At 37.7% G+C, this 23,240-nt stretch overlaps 1 protein-coding gene across 2 annotated transcripts; it reads left to right on the top strand.

Annotated features, from left to right (window-relative positions):
• The first annotated feature begins 482 nt into the window (after nt 1–482).
• Uba3 (ubiquitin like modifier activating enzyme 3) lies at nt 483–22,302 on the top strand. 2 transcript variants are annotated; one of them, XM_090323889.1, is made up of 18 exons: nt 485–546; nt 733–774; nt 2,909–3,029; nt 4,628–4,708; nt 6,945–7,027; nt 9,689–9,769; nt 10,484–10,527; nt 12,048–12,112; nt 12,757–12,912; nt 13,979–14,081; nt 14,195–14,308; nt 19,193–19,246; nt 19,773–19,809; nt 19,890–19,971; nt 20,303–20,403; nt 20,497–20,560; nt 20,654–20,708; nt 20,964–22,302. In XM_090323889.1, the coding sequence occupies exons 1-18, from the start codon at nt 527–529 to the stop codon at nt 21,050–21,052; spliced, it is 1,392 nt and encodes a 463-aa protein (XP_090180015.1). In that variant the 5' UTR covers nt 485–526; the 3' UTR covers nt 21,053–22,302. The 2 variants fall into 2 exon arrangements, with proteins under 2 accessions (XP_090180022.1, XP_090180015.1); XM_090323896.1 differs by lacking the exon at nt 733–774 and having other exon boundaries at nt 483–546.
• Nucleotides 22,303–23,240: the final 938 nt, after the last annotated feature.

Genomic DNA, 23,240 nt, shown 5'->3' with positions numbered 1-23,240 from the left:
TGTTTTAAAGTTTTAAAGTTATAAAGGCAGACATTTGAAACCCTACTGAAAAGCAGAAAGCAGACGTTCCCCTCACTGTTTTGTCCTAGAGAAAAGCTCTGGTGATTTCGTAGGTATTCTTCCCAGATTTTGTTTTTAATAGACCATACTAACATTTTATGAAATTATTTATTAATGATGCGATTGTATAGACCCCTATGCTAACGTTTTCTTGAGGCATAACAACATTGTAGGCAATTTAACATTTACTCGTGATCGCAGTGAAATGTTTCAAAAGCCACGTGGCTCCGCCCCTCCTCGCAGGCCCGCCCCTCTCTCGAGGCTGGGTCCACTCGGCGTCACTCACCCCAGCCGAGGCCCCGCCCCTTCGCTAAGGCCCCTCCCTTGTAGCTAACTCCGAGGCCTCGCCCCTTTCCCCAAGGCCCCGCCCCTTCGCAGGGCCCCGCCCACCCCATCTCTTACTTCCCTCGAGGCCACGCCTCTCTCCGCCCTGCGCGAAGGCACCTGGGAAGAGGCGGAGAACAATATGGCGGATGGCGAGGAGCCGTAAGTACCGGGGCTGGGCCCGTGCGCCGGGTTGGGCTGGTTTGTGAGAGAGCGCGGCGGTGGGCGGTCGCCGCCGCCACCCGGGGTCCCCCCGCCCCCCCGCCCCGTCCCCTCGCCCCCCATACCCTCGCGGCGCCCAGTGTGGAGCGTGATGCTGACCCTTCTTTTATTCTCTCTTTCTTTTAGGGAGAAGAAAAGAAGGAGAATAGAGGAGCTGCTGGCTGAGAAGTTAGTGCCGCCGGGAGGCCGGGGGTCTTCTCTGGAGACCCCCCGCCTCCCCCACCCCCAGGCCTAGGGCACCAGCCGCAGCGGGGCCCGGGGAGGGGGGCTGGGAGGGGGGGCCCCCGCAGCGCAGGCCGCGCGGCCTCACCCCGACCCCTGACCCCTGACCCCCGACCTCCAGCCCCGGCCGCCCCCGGCCCTGGTGGGCTTTGGGGCCGGGATACCCCGCCCCGGGTCCTGCGAGGGCCTCCCCTGCGCCCCCACCCCTTCCACCCCAGATGGTCAGAGCCAGTGACCTTGTGCCAGGGGAGTCCCGTTTAAACCCAGGAAATGTCTGTTTAGGCCTTTCCTAAACACGGAGGTCCTAGTGCCCACTGCAGACTTTTATCTCTGCTGTGTGCTCTGTGGACCTCTCCTGTTTCTTGTACTAAGCACTTTCCTCCTGTTTGGGAAAACAACTGGATCCTAAAGTGGTTGACTCCAACTGCTAACCTCCCCTTCCCTCCTCTTTCCCCATTCACCAATAATCTATTAATAGTGCATAATGGGATATTTTTAATCTGTGGTGCCACAGATTGAAAACTTTTCTCACCTGGACAGCCCTTACATAATTTGACCTCCTTAAATGGAAGGGGAGAGAAAAAAATACTCTTGGGGTGTGTGTGTGTGTGTGTGTGTGTGTGGGTGTGTGTGGTGAGTTCCTAATTTTCTGTACCATCTCCCACTAGTGCTGTGGTCTTGAGATGTTTCCTTCAGTTGAATTTCAGGTACAGGGGGACTCACATTCCTTCCACCTTTTAGTTCCCCGTCACGTTCACTTAAAATGACAGTTAAAAGCTTGAGTGCTTAAGTGTTCAGTACTGTTCACAATCATCTGTCAATCCATCATTATGTCTTTATCCTCCTGCCCCTAAGAAATAACTGTATCCTGTACAGGAGGTGTACAGCAGTGAAGTAATTCATCTTCCCAAGCTACTGAGCCATTTTTGAATCAAACCCAATTTGACACCAAAAGTTAGTTTCTATCACTAAGCAGTTGTGATAAAGACTATGTATAACCCCAGTCTCTGAATCGCAGTCCGTTGAATAGCTGGGATTATGGACATGGGCCCTCTTTCCTGCCTTAGAACATTTTGTTGGTGGTGTACTTAGTGACAGCAAAAACCACCTCACAGCGGCAGGAATTTGACCTAGCATGCATGAAAACCCGGGTTTGGTTCCTTAGTATCACATATATAGGAAAACCTGGAAGTGGTGCTGTGGCCCAAGTAGTAGAGTGCTAGCCTTGAAGAAAGCCCAAGGACAGTGCTCAGGCCCTGAGTTCAAGCCCCAGAACTGGCAAAACAAACAAACAAAAACCAAAAAACCTCACAGTACCAAGATTCTTTTTTGGAAACAGGGAGAAACATACATGAAAGTTGCTCATTAGTCTTGAAATCACCTTTTAAGATCATAAATAGTATTAGATTTGAAGCACCACAGTTTGGAATATGTGGCCCTCCCACTCTTCATGGAGCCGGTATTTCCCAAGTATGTTGAAAGAACAAACTGGAAGTTTGTAGTCATTAAAAATTATATATATATATATATCGAGCCTGGTGTGGTGGCTCACACCTGTAATCCTAGCTATTCAGGAAGCTGAGATCTGAGGATCTCGGTTCAAAGCCAATCCTGGTGGCTAAAGTCCATGAGACTCTATCTCCAATTAACCACCAGAAAACCAAAGTGGCTGTAGGGGTAAGGGCTAGGGCGGTAGCCTTGACCTGTAGCGCCCAGGGGCGGTGCCCAGACCCAGAGTTCAAGACCCATGACCCCCCTCCCCCCCAAAAATATATATGTATACACACACATATATATATATATTCTGTTTCCCACTGATAAATCAATAATACAGTTTGATCTTTGGTGTACTGATTTATTGCTTAAAGTGGATGAAATACAAAGAGAAACATGCAGACTTAATTTTAGGCAGCTTTTTAATTAGATAAACAATTGGAAAATGTAAACAAACCATAGTTCCTTTTCCCTTTTTATCTGCTCTGCTCTGTTGTGGTTTCCTTTTCCTGTGGGCAGATCTAATAGTTGTAGTCATGGCTTTTTCATACTGACGTTGCAGCTGGATTTACTGTGTTCTGTGCAGAATGGCTGTTGATGGTGGGTGTGGGGACACTGGAGACTGGGAAGGTCGCTGGAACCATGTAAAGAAGTTCCTCGAGCGATCTGGACCCTTCACACACCCTGATTTCGAACCGAGCACTGAAGTGAGAAACATTTATTTTTAAATAACTGCTCTAATAGTCTCATATCAAGAATAATAAGATGCTTTCTTTTTAATTTGCTCTTATAATGCAAATACTAATAAGATTGCATTGTGAAGCTAAGTTACTATGAAGTATTAAGTTGTGTAGCTACAATATTTGAAACTAGGCATTTTGACATTTTTGTGTAATATATTTGAAATGTTTCACAAGGAAAATAACTTCATAACTTTAAGTTCTACTGCACTTAAAATTCAAGTTAAAAGTGATTTCCTAAACATTCCCCTTTGCATCTTTGCTATGAGAAAATTACTTCTATAGGAATATAGATATGCTTGCTTAAATTTTGAAATTCAGTTGGAATGAGCATCTTTACTTAGCATTAAATATTAACTAATTGCATGTTAAAATATGCATGCTATGTATTTGAATTTTGGACCATGATGAAAAATGCTCGATTTGGGTACAACTTGTTTTTTATTGCAAGTTAAGAAAAAAGTAACTTTTTTTTCTCCTTTAGTGTTTATAAAGAGATATTATTAGTATTATTGGTTTTATTTCTGGGTGTGTGTGTGTGCGTGCGTGTGTTTCCGTGTATGCTTGTGCCCAACAGTACTAGGGCTTTTAATCGGGGGATCATGCTTTCCCTTTGTTTATTTCTCTCAAGGCTCTAACCCTTGAGCTACACTTCCACATCTGTTTTTTTGCTGGTAAATTGGAGATTAATCTGGGTTGGCTTTTAACTATAATCCTCAGCTTTCTGAGTAGCAGGATTATGGATGTAAACCATCAGTGCCTGGCTAAGAGGTATTATTTTAAGGGATATTAAGAGATATATTTTAAGGGATATTATTTTGAAACAGAAATTTTGTGCTATTCCTAAACTTGGCCCAGTATCTCCTGTGAATAACCTTGTTCCATTAATGTTAGAATTGATAATATTCTTTCTTTGAATATATATTGTATTTTTTTGCATGATAATTTAAGATAACCATTAAATGATTGTTCTAATCATTTGTGTATTTGTGAATAGTTTTTTTTTAAAGAATTTCTTCTATTTTTTTGTCATCTCATGTTTTACATGTTTACTTGCCCTATTCAAAAGCAACTGCTACTGTTCTAGTTTTTTTTAGACCTTTAAAGACTTTAATGCATGATTCTCTGTAAGAATTTTAAACTTTGCTCTTTTAGGAAGCTTGTTAGATAACTGAATTTGATGTTTTCCCTGTCCTCTCATACATCAAAGAGAAACAATCATAAAGAATGAGAGAAGTAAAATAGAAGATAGTATATTAAGATTGTCAAATTAAATAATAAAAAAATGCTTGAAAGAAGGAAAAGAAACTAGTACTAGCCTTTTAGTTTTATTTCTCACAGTAAAAGTCAGTTTACAAACACTGAAATTGTAACTGAAATCGGTGGGATTTTTGAAATTCTGGTTCTTTATAAATTTGATGTAATTGGTCGCATGCAGAGTGCATTCATTCCTTATCCTAGTTGTATTTTTCATGGGTACATTAGAAACTATTTTATGGCTTGTTGCTTTATTAATACTTATAGTAATTACTTAGATTTTTAATATTCCTTTCCATTCTTTACAGTCTCTCCAGTTTTTGTTAGATACATGTAAAGTTCTAGTCATTGGAGCTGGCGGCTTAGGATGTGAGCTCCTGAAAAACCTGGTAATATATATATGTATATATATGAAATAATATTCTACTTTATGATAAGTAAATCATTTTGCTTTTGTACTAGGAAACATCCTTATTATGATAATTAGTTTTTTTTGCTTGTGCTATGGTAACCTAATCGAGTCAAATAGTAGATGTGATTAAAATGCTTTGACAGCTTTTGAACGTTTTAAACTCTAATGCTATTAACTATGACGTCATTGATAACTTTCTTCTATTTTCTATTCTTTTGAGGGGGAGGGGGCCAGAGGGGTGGGATGGGGTTCAAACGTAGGCCTTTTGCAATCTCTTACTGAGCTATATCCTTAGCCTTCTTTACTACTCTTTAATTTTTGCATTTTTTACACAGTGCTAACTTCATTTCACTAAAGTAAATAAAAACGTTTATATTTTAATGTGTAATTGCAAATAACTTACTATTTTGTTTTTCTAATTAACTCAGCTGAGGAGTGGGCATTATATCACTTGATATAGAAGGAAAATCATCAAGATTTTGAGAAATTAATTGCCCTTCCCTAATTTTTTTGGATTATATGTTGTGCCAGGAATCTAATCCTGGGCATCAGTTCTCAGGGATTTTTATCCACTGAAGCATTAGGTCATGAAAGTATATACTAAGATGGTAGTTTTTGATGACCACTAAACCTTTAGAGAAGCTATTTTCATTCACTGGTTAGAAGTTCATAATTAATTGGTTTTATTGATTTCTTATGCAGTGGCTCCTCCATAGATTATATGACAAAAATGGGTAGGGAAAGAATTACTTTAGAGCTGTTGTATCTCAGGCTTCTCACTGTTGTATAGAAAAGTTAAAATGCTTTTTAAAAGATGGAGGAGCTGGGAGTTTGGCCTAGTGCTAGAGTGCTTGCCTAGCATAAGTACAAAGACCCAGGTTCGATTCCTCAGTATCACATACATAGAAAAAAGCCGGAAGTTGTGCTGAGGCTCAAGTGGTAGAGCTCTAGCCTTGAGAAAAACCGAAGGAGAGTGCACAGGCCCTGAGTTCAAGACTAGGACTGGCCAAAAAAAAATGGAGGTGTCATCATAGCTAGATGGAGAAACTCAGTAGTTCCCCCAAGGCAGTTACTAGCAAATGTTAGTGTCACTTCTAGTGAAACTGCAGAAATTGAATTTCACTATACTTTGTTTTATGTTGGGTCCTCTGGGAATTGTATGTAACTCAGTTCTGAAGTGAAGTCTTGTTGGAAGACAGATTTCACTAAATATAAGTTACATTCAGTGGTGGAGATTTAAAAATGGTTGTACTTTATCTCTGAAAAGAAAAGATAGAGCTTAGTCAATAGGACATTATACATGTGCAAATCCCCTAAAACTTAATGGTCCATTTTGAAAAGCATATTATTTGCTAATGTGACACATACTAATTTTGTTTTATTTGTTCTTTAGAGATAGGGTATTACTGTGCATCTGAGGCTGGCTTTAAACCTGTAATCCTCCCTCATCCTCCCAAGTGCTGGAATAACAGGTGTAAGCCACCACACCAAGCAATGCTAATTTTAAATGTGGAGTAATTAAGGATTAGATCTGGGGATTAGTCATCAGACAGCTTTAAGGAGTGGTCCTGTTATCCATTTACTGAATTATAAAGACCTTTGAGACTTTGCTTATTAAATATAGGCACATAAGAGATGCATGAATTATTTTCATTTTTAGGAATAAGTCCTCTAAAGGCTTATTCTAAGACAACATGATATTAATATCACTTATTGAAATAACTTTTGTCATATCCACCTCTTAAGCCAAGTACCATTAGATGTTAAAGGGTTCACAATGGAATAGTATAGACAGGTTTTGTGTTTGTGGGACTTACATTTCAGTTGAAGAAAAAAAATAAACTTTGTAGTCTGAGATGGCAGTTTATGCTGTGAGAAAGGATGGATACAGACTGGTGGCCTGGTGGGAGGGGAGCAGAAGTTATTTGAGTAAAAGGTAAGTAGTGTGCCTCTCTGGTCCAAGGGAACAGCATGTGTCAACATACATAGTTATTCTCTGTTGCTTACAGACTATTTAAAACCAAGCACTTACATGTTTGTGACTTTTACAAGAATCCTGAATTTTCTGTACCTTGTAAGACTTTTTTAACCTGTGAAATACAATTGTATGAAATTTATTACTGAGAATTTATGGACTTAGGACTACAATGAAAACAAATCTTAAAAATGTATATGGAAACATTTGCTTACCTCGATTATTTTTATTTCCACAGGCATTATCTGGTTTTAGACAGATTCATGTTATAGACATGGACACTATAGATGTTTCCAATCTAAATAGACAGTTTTTATTTAGGTAAGTTTCTCAGTAAGCTCTGATACTTAAACTTACATTGCACTTTAAAGACTACAGACTTTAACACTAAGTTTTTGTGGTTTGTTTTTTTTTTAAGCATTGCTAGTCAATTTTAGGTAAAATTTTGAAAGAAAAACACTACTTAGCTGTTTGTTTTTGTGGGTTGGTTCTTTCCAGCTTGACATGTCTTTAGTGTTAGTACTCTAAAAAGGACCACTGAGATGATTGGTTATTAGTACTGGGTTATGCCTTCTAGTTATAATTTTTGGCTAAAATAATGAAAGATAATGTTAGTTAACATTTACAGTTCATGATGTATTAAGAGGTTTTTAAACTCTTTAGGGTATATTACCATATTTACTGTCAGAAATCTCAAGGTAGTTACTTGCTTTCATACGTAAATAATCTTGACATGGTATGTGTGACATAAGTCACTGTCTGAAGTTCACCATTCAGATCCTGCCCAGTGTCTACAGGAAACCATATAGGACTGTGGCTTGAGATGAGCAGTAAAAGCACAGAAAAATTCAGAAGGCTCAAAGCCTGGTGCGGTAGCTCACACATGTAATCCTAGCTACTCAAGAGGCTGAGATATGAGGATTGCAGTCAGCCTGGGCACTAAAGACCTTGAGACTCATCTTCATTTAACCACCAGAAAATGGGAAGTGGGGCTGTGGCTCAAGGGGTAGGGTGGTAGCCTTGAGATGAAGAGCTCAAGGACAATGCCCAGACCCAGAGTTGAGGTTCCACAACCGATCAAAAAAAAAAAAATTTAGAAAGCTCTAAGAAGTCTATTTCCTCTGTACATACATAAAGAGCTCCTGTGTCTGTAGAGCAGTTGATTGCAATACTTAAATCAGGTCTCCAGGTTATAGAAGTCATTTATAAACAAGTAAGGCCAAAGTAAAAATAAACTTACTTATATTTAGATTAAAAAGGCGTACTTCTGTCTTAAAGAAAAGGAAATTATTAACCCATTTAAAATTTATTTTTAAATTTCAGTTTTAAGTAGAGTATAATTTTTAATAAGCACATTTGTTATTTTCACTTACAAAGTTATTTGTGCCAGGTAAGAAGAATACAAAAAGAATATAATTACTTTCTTCCAGATATATAAAATGTTATGAAAAAAGTTATAATTAGACATTTACTGTATGAACATGAGAATGATTTATTTCTGTGGGGGGAAAATTAGGCATTAAAAATATCCTATGGCTAGAGGAGAATTTCTGGGGTTTTGGTTTTTCTTATTTATATCTAATTATCAAGGACTGACCTTTTTAGGATTTATATTATCTTGAAAAGGTAGATGCATCTGCATTTATAAAAAAATGCTTTTGAAATTTCCTTTAAAAGCATGGTTCAAGTACATGTAATTCTAGCACTTGGGAGTCTGGGACCTTGTCTCAAAACAAATTAATCAAATAACATAAACAACAACATGATTTTAGAGACTTAAAATTTACTACATCATTCAGTGCACAGAAAAAAGTGACAACACAAGGTTCTTGCAGCTGAGTGCCCATAATCCTAGCTACTCAGGTGGCTGAGGTGTGAGGATCACGGCTCAAAGGCAGCCTGGGCATGAAAGTCTGTGAAACTCATCTCCAGTTAACCACCAGAAATCTGGAGCTGAAGAACTTAGCACCCGGGCCCAGAGTTCAGGCCCCATGACTGACAAAAAAAAAGAAAAATTCCTGGAAGGAATTGCATGTGTATTTCAAATAAGACCTTCATAGTAATTAACATGTTAAGATTCTGGATTTTAGGCTAGATATTTAGGAAGGCTTTGGGTCTGGAATAATTTTTTGGGGGGGTGAAGGGAGGAGAGACTGGTCCTGGGGCTTGAACTCAAGGCCTGGTCACTGTCCCTGAGCTTCTTTTGCTGTTAGCACTCTACAGCTTGAGCCATAGCACCACTTCCAGCCTTTTCTGTTTCTTTGATACTGAGGAATTAAACCCAGGGCTTCATGCATGCTAGGTAAGCACACTCTACCACTAAGCCACATTCCCAGCCCTGGGAATAATAATTTGAATAATTTTTTTTTCAAGTGGGTCATAGGGCTTGAACTCCACCTGGATGTTGTCCCTGAGTTCTTCAACTCAAGGCTACCTACCACCCTTACCCCTGGGCCTGGGTGCTGTCCCTGAGCTCTTTAACTCTAGGCTGCTGTCCTGCCCTTTAGCCAAGCCCCAGTTCGTTTTCTAGAGGTTAGTCTCAAGTCCTTTTGTGCCGGGCAGGCTTTGAACCTTGATCCCCAGATCTCAGCCTCCTGAGTAACTAGGATTACAGGCATGAGCCACCATACCTGGCTGCGAATAATTTTTATCTTGGGAAGTGTCATGATAGACATGACTAGCAATCATGCCATTGTACTTTTATCTGGAAAGAAAAGCACTCCATAGTTTCACTCTAAAAAATGATAATTAAGTAGGTTAATTTGCGCTGTTAGCAGGGGATGGCATTTAATAGACTGAATGAAGACCAATGATTAATTTAGCCCTACCTAAAATTATTACTGGTATAAAATACTTAGATATATAATGTGTATAATTTTTTGTTATAAATTTCCTCATAGAATTTATGATTATGCTTAAGAGTAAACTATATAGGTCACTTAGGTGTATATTATAAGTGACAATTTAAATATTTTTCTTTAGGCCTAAAGACGTTGGAAGACCTAAGGCTGAAGTTGCTGCAGAATTTCTAAATGACAGAGTTCCTAATTGTAATGTAGTTCCGTATCCTTTTGACAGAAGAATTACTTATTTCTTTAAGACTTTTTCCCTAATAAAAGAATTGCTTAGCAGGGAATATATTTACAGTAAACAAAATTACCCATTGGAAAAATCAGAATATTTTTGCTGCTAAATTATGCTCTGATGGACTCACCTCCATGATGTATTTCCAGTGGAGTTCCTTTTGGAGGCTCTAAGCCTAGGAACTGATAGGGTCTGGTAAGTTTAAAAGAAAGACTTGAAAACTGAGTCAAATGAAAGAGATAAGAAAGTGCGTAGCTTGTCATCACCTCAATCCTGAAGAAAAATCCCATCCAACCCAATAATAATAGAATAATAGCCACTGAAAAAGTTAATTGTTAGGTTTCCACTAATATTTACAGTCTATTTCCTTTGTACTACTGACTTTTGGTGCTCTTACTTGAGGGCATATTTTGTTTTACTGGACTATGAGTTTTTATATAAAGATGAAAGTAGAAAGTAGACTCCAGAATAAGGACATAGGCAGGAAGATACAGAGAAGTTCAGGGATGAGAAAACCATCATTAAGAGGAGAAATGAGAGAAAGTTGTTGTCAGAAACTAGTGGAGTTATGCTCATTTTGTGATATATCTTGAATTCCACTGCTGTGAACATTATGTACTTATTTCTAATTTTAGATAGATGCTTTTACGGAATAAAACATTTTGCAGCCTAAGTTCCTTTACTTGTATTCAGGCATTTCAACAAGATTCAAGATTTTAATGACATTTTTTATCGACGTAAGTTGTTCATTCAAATTAAATTCTTACTAAATTCTTCAGTTTTTTATTTAATGGCCATAAGAAGGCCATTTCTTTAGCTAGTTGCTTCTTTGGTGTTGGCTTTTTTAGCAAGCTTGTTAGTGAAAAAAATGTCATTATTTTAATTCTTATTTGATATTACTAGTTATATTTTCCTGACCACTCAAGGGTTGGGAGAGGAAGAAGAAAGGCAGAGAGAAGATAAAATGTTAGAACTGTTAGAAAATGATGTTTCTTGGGGAAAAAAAATGTGTTTCTTATATAACTGCTTTTATTGGAATTACTAAAACGTTTTTTTTTTTTTTTTTTGGCCTGAGCACTGTCCTTGGATTTTTTTCAAGGCTAGAGCTCTACCACTTGAGCCTCAGCATCACTTCCGGCTTTTTCTAAATATGTGATACCAAGGAATCGAACCCGGGTCTTCGTGCATGCTAGGCAAGCACTCTACCACTAGGCCAAACTCCCGGCCAAACGTTTGTTTTTTAGAGTAGTTTTAGGTCTACAGAAAAAGTGAATGGAAGGCAGGACCTCTGGAGTTTTCTATCTCTACACAAAGAACCTCTTTCACTGTCAGCATGTCATACCATGTTGGTATGTTAAAGTCCATGAGTCTGTATTCATACATAATTATGAAAGTGCAGTTTCTATTGTAGATTTCAACTCAGAGCCTTGGAATTTCTAGGTAGGAATTCTTACCACTTGAATCCTGGACCCATCTCTTTTTTTTTTCCAATAGGGACTGACTGGCCTTTTTATGCCCAGTCTAGTATCACGACAGTCCTCTTATTTATATTTTTCTCATAGTTGGGTTGACAGGCCTAGACCACTATGTCATTGTTTTTATTGGTTGAGATGAGATCTTAAGATTATAGGCGGTGGCTCACGCCTGTAATCCTAGCTATTCTGGAGGCTGAGATCTGAGGATTGTGGTTCAAAGCCAGCCCACGCACTAAAGAACCCAAAGAACATGAGACTCTTATCTCCAATTAATCACTAGAAAATGGGAAGTGGGGCTGTAGCTCAAGGGGTAGGGTAGTAGCCTTGAGCTGAAGAGCTTAGAGAAAATGCCTAGGCCTACAGTTCAAGCCCCATGACCCACAAGAAAAAAGATTACATGTTTGAGCTAGTGTGCCTGATTTGGGAGTGCATTTATTTAAGTTATTCATTTATTAATTTGTTTATGAAGGTACTAGGACTTGAACTAATTAGTAAGGTTAATGCTCTACCACTTGAACCATGCTTTTGTTTTTGGCTTTTTTGCTTGTTAATTGGACATAAGAGTGTCTCGCATTTGCCTTGTAGAATTACATTTTGTGAAAACAGAACAAAATTAGAAGTTAATATTTAGATGTATGTGTATATTTCTGTTAATCCCGTAACTCAAAAAACTGAGGCAGGAAGATTGAGAATTTGAGGCAAATTGGGGCTCCATAATAAGACCCTGACTCAAAAACAAAACCAAACCAAAACTTAAACTTGGATTTTTTTTTTCTTTGTAGAATTTCATATTATTGTGTGTGGATTGGACTCTATCATAGCCAGACGATGGATAAATGGCATGCTGGTAAAGGCTTTAGTGTCATGCTTTTACATTCTTTTTGTTGTTGTTGGTGGTGGTGGCTGAGGGGCTTGAATTCTGGGTCTGGGCATTATCCCAGAGCTTTTCAGCTCAAGACTACCACCCTACCCCTTCAGCCAGAGTGCCACTTCCAATTTTCTAGTGGTTAATTGGAGATAAGAGTCTCATGGTCTTTAGTGCCCGGGCTGGCTTTGAACCATGATCCTCAGATCTCAGCTTCCTGAGTAGCTAGGATTACAGGCATTTTTTTTTTTAATGCTTTTGATTTTGCATGTTAATACTCAGTAGTCCAGCTGATTCATAGGGTTTGTTGAAAGTGTATTGTTTGGGGGTTTTTTTTTTGGGGGGGGGGTGTTGATTTTTGCCAGTCATGGGGCTTGAACTCAGGGCTTAGGCACTGTCCTTGGTCACGTTTTGCTCAAGGCTAGCGCTCTGCCACCTGAGCTGTGGTACCACGTCTGGCTTTATCTGTGTATGTGGTACTGTGGAACTGAACCCAGGGCTTCATGCATGCAAGGCAGGCACTCTACCACTAGGCTACACTCCTGGCTGCTGTTTTTTTTTTTTTTTTTTTAAATTTCTAAAGCACTTATTCTTTCTTCTTTCAAATGCTCAAAACCTTTTCCTAGATATCTCTGCTAAATTATGAAGATGGTGTGTTAGATCCAAGCTCCATTGTCCCTTTGATAGATGGGGGGACAGAAGGTTTTAAAGGAAATGCTCGGGTGATTTTACCTGGGATGACTGCTTGTATTGAGTGTACACTGGAACTTTATCCACCACAGGTAATCAAAAAGTACCTGCATTTATTTTACAGTATCTTGTGTTGGAATTACACCTGCATTATTTCATTTAATCATTTTAAGTTATTCCTTTTGTATGTGTGTGTGTTAATACTGGGGCTTGAACTCAGTGTCTCTTGCTGTTGCTTAGCTTTTCACCCAGGGCTTATGCTCTGTCTCTTGAATCATACCACTATTTCCAGATTTTTGCTATTAGTAGAAGATAAGTGTCTCCTGGATTTGTCTGCCGAGGCTGTTTCAAGCTCCTCCTGAGGAGCTAGGATGTGCCACTCCTACCTGTCTATATTTACAATTCTAAGGGCTGGTGTTGTAAATGTAAATAATTTTGTATGAATATGTACTTACAGTTGAGTTAATTCTGTTTCAGTTTTTTTATACCTTCATATTTAAATACCAGGCAAACAGGTTATTCACATGGCGAATCTATTCAGCACTTTTTTTTTTTTTTGCCCAGTCCTGGGCTTGAGCTCAGGGCCTGAGCACTGTCCTTGGGCTTTCTCAAGGCTAGAGCTCTACCACTTGAGCCACAGCACCACTTCTGACTTTTTTCTATGTATGTGGGACCGAGGAATTGAACCTGGGTCTTCATGCATGCTAGGCAAGCACTTTAACCACTAGGCCAAACTCCCAGCCCTATTCAGCACTTTTTGTTTTGAAGTTTTGGCAAAGATTGAATTGAGTATAAAATAAGATAAAATAAGAAATTTCTGAGAAATAGTTCTTGCTCCCCACTCAGAGTGTGGGATTTAGAAACTTGATTTAGCTTTTTTATTCTTGTGGTCTACCAAAGCTTAAATTTATGTACTTCAAAATGTAGGACAAATATATCTTTACAGGCAAACCACACTAAAATGACTCACATGGCCTTATTAGTTTCAGTGGTGTTATTAATGGCTTACCGTGTTTTCTTTATGGCTAAGGAGGGCTATTGTAAAGAAAGGCTGAGCTGAGTTAGAAAAAACTGTTGCAGACTGTATCATAACTAGAAGTTGCATTTAAAATTGACCCATTGTTATAAATTACTAAAAAAGACAAACTGTGGTTTTAGGTTAATTTCCCCATGTGCACCCTTGCATCCATGCCCAGGCTGCCAGAACATTGTATTGAATATGTAAGGATGTTGCAGTGGCCCAAAGAGCAGCCTTTTGGAGGTAATATGCCCAACTTAATATATGTAATCATCCACAATTACATAAAATACATATTTTTCTATATTTTTCATTTGGGTTTTTTCATTAAATCTTTTTATTTTTGCTCCTAACAGATGGGGTTCCATTAGATGGAGATGATCCTGAGCATATTCAGTGGATTTTCCAAAAGTCTCTAGAGAGAGCATCACAATATAATATTAGAGGTGTTACCTATAGACTCACTCAAGGTGAGTTAGTAAGTAAATTGTAATGAATTAAATCTTTGGAATCATTTTAAGTTTTGGAGGAAATTTTTTTGGGGGGCTTGAACTCAGCGTTTGGATGCCATATCTGAGCTTTTAGGCTTAAAGCTAGAGCTTTACCACTTTGAGCCACTGGGCCACTTCTGGTTTTCTGAAGGTTAGTTGGAGATAAGAATCTCCTGGTCTTTCCTGTCTGGGTTTGCTTCAGACTGAGATCCTCAAATCTCTACCTCCTGAGTAGCTAGGATTACAGATGTGATCCACCAGTGCCTGGCACCTGGGGGAATTATTGATAAGTGATTTTGGATAATGCCATGTATTGGTACAGTAAAGGTACTGTAGAAACAGTAGTTTCCAGATTACCTGAGGTCACAGGAACCAAGTTCTGCAGAACCCATCCTTAGCTCAGGGAAATTTCATTAAATCATTCACTCTTACTTAGGATTGGAAGAGGCCCTAATTCATCCCAGTGAAACCATCTGTGGTTATGTCTGAAGAAGAATTCACTGCCTCTTGGGAGCAGTCTTTTTCACATTTGGACAAGACTTGTTAGGCAGTTTTTGTATATATCAAGTAGAAGTGCCTGGCTCTCGTTTGATCTGAGTCCTGTTACTGTCTCAGAACCATATGTAATTTAATTTCCTTTTCAGTGATAGGTTTGACAATATTAAGCACAGTGATCATCTTCTCTCCACATCTTTTTTTTTTTTTTTTTTTTTTTTTTTTTTGCCAGTCCTGGGCTTGAGCTCAGGGCCTGAGCACTGTCTTTGGACTTTCTCAAGGCTAGCACTCTACCACTTGAGCCTTGGCACCATTTCCGGCTTTTGTCTATGTATGTGGTACCAAGGAATTGAACCCGGGTCTTCGTGCATGCTAGGCAAGCACTTTAACCACTAGTCCAAATTCCCGGCCCTCTCCACATCTTTTTTAATGCCTTAACACTTCTTGGACGACAGTATAGCTATACTTCTAATTCTTTGATATTACTATACAGTAAAATCTAGACCTTTTTTCCACCTAAGGGAATTTCTATGCAATTTCTACCTTTGCTATGTTTTTTGCTCTTTGCTTTTTTTTTTTTTTTTTTTTGTGAGTCGTGGGGCTTGAACTCAGTCTGGGCAGCCTGGGCAGCCTGGGCAGCCTGGGCGCTATCCCTGAGCTCTTTAGCTCAATGCTGCCACCCTATCCCTGGGCCTGGGTGGTGTCTCTTAGCTCTTCTACTCAAGGCTACCACCCTACCCTTGAGCCAAGCTTCACTTCCGTTTTCTGGAGGTTAATTGGAGATAAGAGTCTCAGATCCTTTTGTGCCCGTGCTGGCTTTGAACTTTGATCTTCAGATCCCTTCAGATCTCAGCCTTCTGAGTAGCTTGGAGCCACATGGCGCTTTTTGCTTGTTCTGAGAAGTCTCTTTAGTTTCTTCACCAATTTATTGATTGGTTTATTTGTGTGTGTGGGGGGGATTTGTATATTTTGGATATTAGGATTTTGTTGGATGTTTGAGGGTGAAGATCTTTTCCCAGTCAGTTGGTTTTCTTTCTAGCTTTTTAATTATGTCCTTTGCTGTGCAGAAACTTCTTTGATATAATCCCATTTGTCAATTCTCCTATCTGCTGTGTCCCCAGGAACTCTTTCAAAAAGTTCCTACCTATACTAGCCTAGCTGAGGAATGAATAAACCAAGATTCTCAGTGATTCCTCCTGGAAAAAAGGAAAGCAGTTCATCCTGAAAAATAAATCCTTCAGACCTGTGTGGTAGAAAGTGAGGTGTGAGGCTCCTTGGACTAGGCCAGGAATCAGGAAACCTGATATTTGTCCTAGACGCATCCACTACAGACTGACATTTGGCAAACCCCTCCACTGATGTCTTTCTTTCCAAGCATAAAGTGAAATTCATGAATTCTGCACAACTTAACTCTAAGGAATTACTGTGATGATTAAAGGACGCAATGAGCACACAGGATTTTCAAAAGCAAATGTATTTTATAAATAAAAGGAATCAAAGACACTGCGTGGTATGGCAGAACTGATGCAAACAGTACAGCATCACCAGATACTGTGCTTCTACCATCAAAACACCTCCTGAAACTCACGGATTTTTGTTCCCCAGGCTGGCTTTGTACAAGGATCCTCAGATCTCAGCTTCCTGAGTAGCTAGGATTATAGGTGTGAGCCAATGGTGCCCAGCTTAAGTGAATGTGTTTTTGTTGTTGTTTTCCTTTGTTTTGTCAGTAGTGTTAAGTGAATATTTTCTAATATCATGGTCGAGTGTCTTGGCAGGGTATATAGAAAATAAAATTGGCAGCGGGATATATAGAAATAAAATTAGAAGGGCCAGGAGTTTGGCCTAATGGTAGAGTGCTTGCCTAGCATGTACAAAGACCTGGGTTTGATTCCTTGGTACCACACACATAGGGGAAAAAAAGCCAGAAGTGGTGCTGAGGCTCAAGTGGTAGAGCTCTAGCCTTAAGAAAAACCCAAGGTCAGTGCTCAGGCACTGAGTTCAAGCCCAGGGCTGGAAAAAAAAAAAATAAAATTGGAAGCAGGGTATATAGAAATAAAATTGGAAGTGAAGTAGTCTAAGCAGAGGTCCTATCCATTCTATTTCTCTACTTTTTGTGTAACAGAAAAGGGTTTTTTTGTTTTGTTTTCTTTTGTTTTTTTCTGTCCATTGAAGCCCTTGTTAAGAAAAAAATGGTAGAGGCATTTTGCAGTGTTCTTATTAAGCAATGTCTTTTCCTGTGTTCTCTCAGTTTGTGGTTACCTGTTCATCTTTCAGTGCACTGGGCTGCATGTGGTTTGGTGGTGCGCTTCTGGTTTGCCCATCATGGATTCACTCCTATTTACACCCCTCTAACACTAGAATCATCTGACCAAAAGTGAACTTAAAAAAAAGCTTTTTAATTTTTTTTGTTGTTTTTCCTGTCTTCTTAGGTATCTGCCTTTGTCTGGAGTTTGGAGGGACACATCTCATCCTATACTGCTTCCTTACACTCCAAGATATTTATTTCTTTAATAGCCATTTCAGATATAGCTATAAAATGGAATATTTATTTTGTATTTTAGGTTCCAGGTTGGGCTTTGCGCATTCCTTTTAGGTAGTTGCTGACATCAAATACTTGGTTTTAAAATGGAGAACCATATGCAACATTTTGTAAGGCAGACTAGAATTAAAGAGACTTTATGAAGAACAGTTCTTGTTTGTTGTGAGAGTTTGTGAATTGAATAGTTAAAACTGTTATGTGAAGACAGTTCATCTAGCTTGTATTTTACTCAAATTAGGACTGTGTTCTATGGGGCATATCTTGTTCATTTACTTCCCCCGCCACTAACTAGATATTCTGTGGATGTGATATTTAATTTCTGTTAGTTTTGTCTTTATCTTTAAAATTCGAGTAGTATAATAGCATAAGGATGTTAAAAACATTTAATAACAATTATCACACTATCTGGAATATAATAAACACTTAAGTTACTGTCATGTTACTATTTTGCCTTCATATAACACGAGAATTTACTTTTTTTGCTAACGTAGCTTAAAATTCTAAGCATGCTACAAATGCTGGAAATGTCAAAGAACATGGTTTTTGGGTTTGATTGGCTTGGTTTTTAAGAGGTATGGTCTTACTATGTAGTCAGACTGGCCTTGAAGTGTTAAATCTCTTCAAGTGCTAGGATTATAGGTGTGCTGTATCATGTTTGGATAAGCTAATTTTCTTTAATGGCTTGAGAGCCTGAATAAATTTCAAGATATGGTATTTAATAATCAGGGAGTAGGATTTTTTTTTAGAGAAATGACCATATTTTTTTATTAAAGAATTTATTAACATTGATTTTTTACATCATATTTCAAATGACTTGTTTAACAAACGAGTGTTCAAGTAGGGAATCTCTATATACAATTACTGGCACTTAGTTTTTAGAACATAATCAAAATTAGGCTAAGGGTTTGTGTATCATACATATTAATTTATGAAATAAAACATGTCTATAGAGTCATAGGTTTTTATGTCTATGTAGTTGTGTTTATATTTCCAATACCATGTCCATAGCATTGGGTATGCAAATATTGAGTCCTCTCTCTTGTACTGTTTGGATCTAATAGCCACATATTAAGGATACCATGCGCCTTTTGTTCCTTTGGTCTTGACTTGTCACTTAACATGATTCACTCTAGATTCATCCACTTCCTTGCAAATGCCATTATTTTATCTTGTCTGTTGGCTATGTAGAATGTCATTGTGTGTGTGTGTGTGTGTGTGTGTGTGTGTGTGTGTGTATATATATATATATATATATATATATATATCACATTTTCTGTATCCATTGATCTGCAGTAGGGCATCTGGATTGTTTCCATCGCCTGGCTATTGTGAATAGTGTAGAGATAAACATAGCTGAGCAGGTGTCCTTATCATATCTTGGTTATGATGGTCAGGATAGATGCCCAGGAGTGGTATGGTGGGATCATAGGGAAGGTCAATTTTCAATTCTTTAATAAACCTCCACACTGCTTTCCAGAGTGGCTGAACTAATTTACAATCCCACCAGCAGTGCAGGTTTCCTTTTTCTCCACAACCCCGCCAGCAACTGTCATTGTCTGAGTTCAAAATCTTGGCCATTCTTGTTGGAGTAAGGTGGTATCTTAGGGTTGTTTTTATTTGCATTTCCTTTATGACCATGGATGATGAATATTTTCTCATATGCTTTTCTGCCATTTTAATCTCTTCTGATAAGTCTCTCTTTAGTTCCTTTGCCCATTTAGTGAATGGTTTGTTGGGTTTGGGGGGGATTAGTTTCTTGAGTTCCCTGTAGATACTGGATATTTAGCATTTGAGAAATGACCATATTTTAATTAATAACTTTCTTTTAGGAGTAGTAAAACGAATAATTCCTGCAGTAGCTTCCACAAATGCAGTCATTGCAGGTAAGGAAAATGGCCATCTCTTTATTTTTTTTTTCTTTTGGTTTTTAACTCAATATCTAAATTGACATTTGTTTCTACTACTGATATAAAATTTGATATCTTTTTGAATAAGTTGTATAACATACTCCCCAAATGTACTTTTTTGGTAGTACTAGAGTTTGAACTTACGGCCTTATGCTTTCTGAGTTGATGCTACTACTCAGACTAAGCTCTTAAAGCCTCTTTATGCAGGATATCTTGATGGAATAAAACTTTCAAAACATTTATTAGACAGTTTAACACAATGAATATCAGGAAGCTGAAATGAGAATGTAAGGGGGTGGGAGATGGATGGGAACATGAGAAAGATATAGCTAGAGCATTCAATGTACATAGGTGATAAAGGAGATGGAAATGTGAAATGAGTCCAAGGGAAGGCAAGAGGCTGGACGGGGAACGGGGGGAGGATGGTAGAAGGGGTGACTGATCAAGAATCACTAATTTTCATTGAATTAAATGAAGCACCTTTATTTTTTCCCCTCTTCAGCTGTGTGTGCCACTGAGGTTTTTAAAATAGCCACAAGGTAATAGTTTACATTTTTTATAAGTAAATATGATTTGATCAGGTTCAGTGATATAAACGTGAACTTTCTTTTCATTTCAGTGCATATATTCCCCTTAATAATTACTTGGTATTCAATGATGTGGACGGGCTATATACATACACGTTTGAAGCTGAGAGAAAGGTTAGTATATTAAATTAATGAAAAGACTTTTGATAATACTTTTAAAATATCGAGTATTGGTCTGAATTTGCATAGAATTACCCACATTATAAGCATTGTATTTTCTAACTATATTTACCTAGTCTGCTTACTTACTAGATATATTTTGCTGGATAGCCTAAAATTCTGTATAGCAAAATGACTTAAATGATTTGTTGTGGAAGTAGGCTTGAACATGAAAATTTTTTTATAGGAGTTAGGTGTGATTATTAAAAAATATGATTTTCCCCTTTATTTATAGAGACTAATATTGGTTCATGTACCTCTATAATTTGTTGTTTTGTATATATAGGAAAACTGTCCAGCTTGTAGCCAGCTTCCTCAAAATATTCAGTTTTCTCCGTCAGCCAAACTACAGGAGGTTTTAGATTATCTGACAAACAGTGCTTCTCTGTAAGTATTCTGTTATATTGTAAAGAATAATTTAATTTTAAAAACAATTGTTGAGACAATATTTGATTGCTTTTTTCTTTTGATTCTATTTAGGCAGATGAAATCTCCAGCTATCACAGCCACATTAGAGGGGAAAAATAGAACACTTTACTTACAGGTAATCAGTGTTTATTTTTAATTTTTTCAGGATACCATGACTAGTTTAATTGACTTTAATGTAGCTTTATCTTAAAATCATTTTGTTTTCTAGTCAGTGACTTCTATTGAAGAACGAACAAGGCCAAATCTTTCGAAGACATTGAAAGGTATTTTAAGTAAATATATGTATTATTTTCTTTTTGGTAAAATAGCAAGTGTTTATTTTAAGTTTGCTTTTAATATGTGATGAGATATACTTATCTGTAGAAATCATAATAAAATTAATTTTTCTTGTTAAAAAAACCTCCAAGAAATTGCATATCTTGCCTGTTTAACTTCGTAATTTGTGTCTGTGTATTAGCATACATTTTATTGCAATATATTTGCTTAGATTAATTATACTTTTTTTTTTTTAATTTTAGAATTAGGACTTGTTGATGGACAAGAACTGGCAGTTGCTGATGTCACCACACCACAGACTGTGCTATTCAAACTTCATTTTACTTCTTAAGAAATATAAATCTGCACATAATAGAAAACTCATAGAAATAATATACTTAATGGAAGCTAAAGAATTAAAGGGTGGGGAAGGTGGGGTGAAGGGAAGTTCCCCTCAAAATGTCATTTTTAACATTAGTTAACATTAGTTTTGCTGGAATTATATATATATATGTACATATATATATATATATATAAAGTGAGCAACTCTTTTTTTTTAATCTTTATAATGTCATTTGAGGACAGAATGTTAGGGCTGGTGCTTGAGCAAATGTATTGTTTCTTTTACAGAAGGAGGTAGATAACCTCTTTTGTGTGGATTTTGTCATGGTCAAAGAACACATTCTTCAGCTTTCATATGAGCACCTTCATGTAAAACAGATATCTGTGTCCTGTAATAGAAATAAGAAATTAGGTTTTCAAATACATTAAATATTACACCCTGACATCTAGAGCATATCTAACATAGGCTACATCTTGATTTAATATTCACTAATTGTGGTTGCCCAGAGTATAAATTATTATAGTTTATCCTGTCTGTAATAATTTGTATACAGTATTATAGCTGAGTACCTGTTCTTGAAAATAGGAAATACTTTCATGTGTTTCTTTGCAGTGCCATAGAGGCCAATGTGCACAAATTTAAGCCAAGACATAGCTGTTTAAAATTTTAATATTTAAACAGTTATTGTTGATGCTTTTGCACTATTTATTAATAAAATCATATTGCCTATTTTTTCTTACTGAACAGATTTTTAAAGTATGTTAAGGATGGTCATTCCATGGTAAAGTAGAAATATTTTTTAAGTGATGAATGGAGTTACTATCACCAACTTTTTATTGTAACCCAATATAGTACTTTTGTATAGTGTTTTCACACTATTTATTTCCTGATGGAACGTAATTAATGAAGTAGAATAACTATATTTTTATGTTAAGATCTCTTAATATGACTTCATTTCTTTGAGAAGAGTAAAATGAAAATTAAGCACAGATAGAAAAAAATGTATATTGTTTTAGTGTAGGAACATGTATATATTTCTTTTCTTTTTTTTTTTTACTTAGATTACAAGTTTATCCATTTTTTCCCTTTAAACATTTTTATTAAGGAGGTTGAGATTTGAATTGTGGTTTGAGGCCAGCCTCAAAATTCAGTAGACTCTATCCAAAATAGCTAGCAAAAACAAGAGTGGAGGCTATGGTTCAAGTGAAAGAGCATTAGACTAGCCCTGAGTTTAAATTAAACTCCAGTACTACAAAAAATTTTTGTTTTGTGGTAATTTTCTTTTTCTTTTTTTAATGTTTCATTATCATAGTGTTGTATATAGGGGTTGGTATAATTTCCTTTTTTTCATATATTTTTTATTGTAATTAATAGAAGGGTTACATGATATTTGCCAGATAGAAGGTTCATTAATTCACATACATTGATACCCTTTCACATGTCTTGGTCCCCATTTCCCTCCCCCCCCCAAAGATTGGTATAATATTCTGTACAAAAGTTTTGTGGTTACATTATTTGCAGCTTTTCCTTTGTGTGTTTTCTTTCTTTCCTTTTTCCTATTTGGAGCCTCCTGAATGCTAGGCAAGAACTTTTTACCCCCAAGCTATACCCCCCCAATCCCATTTATTAATCTTCCTACTTGATACTAGCAAGTCATGTTTTATTATAAAATTATATGGGAGGCCCAGAGTTTGGCCTACTAGTAGAGTGCTTGCCTAGCATGCACGAAGACCCGGGTTCAATTCCTCAGTACCACATACACAGAAAAAAGCCGGAAGTGGTGTTGAGCTCTAGCCTTGACAAAGTTCAAGGACAGTGCTGAGGCCCTGAGTTCAAGCAAAAAAAAAATTATATGGGATACATTTATATGCTTTCTTTGAAAAGGATACATACTCAGGGGCCGGGAGTTTGGCCTAGTGGTTAAAGTGCTTGCCTAGCATGCATGAAGACCCGGGTTCGATTCCTCGGTACCACATACATAGAAAAAAAGCCGGAAGTGGTGCTGAGGCTCAAGTGGTAGAGCTCTAGCCTTGAGAAAGTCCAAGGACAGTGCTCAGGCCCTGAGCTCAAGCCCAGGACTGGCAAAAAAAAATACATACTCAGTCTAATTTTGGGGGGTTGGGAGGACTTAGGGAGAGGGGGCAGTGCGAAAGGGACAGTGTTGGGATTGAACCTAGAATCTTGCCCATTGCTAGGC

This window comes from Megascapheus bottae, chromosome 2 (genome assembly GCF_031878675.1).
Source record: "Megascapheus bottae isolate mThoBot1 chromosome 2, mThoBot2.hap1, whole genome shotgun sequence".
NCBI lineage: Eukaryota > Metazoa > Chordata > Mammalia > Rodentia > Geomyidae > Megascapheus > Megascapheus bottae.
Note: the sequence above shows the minus strand (reverse complement) of the source record. Positions and strands in the feature narration are given on the sequence as shown.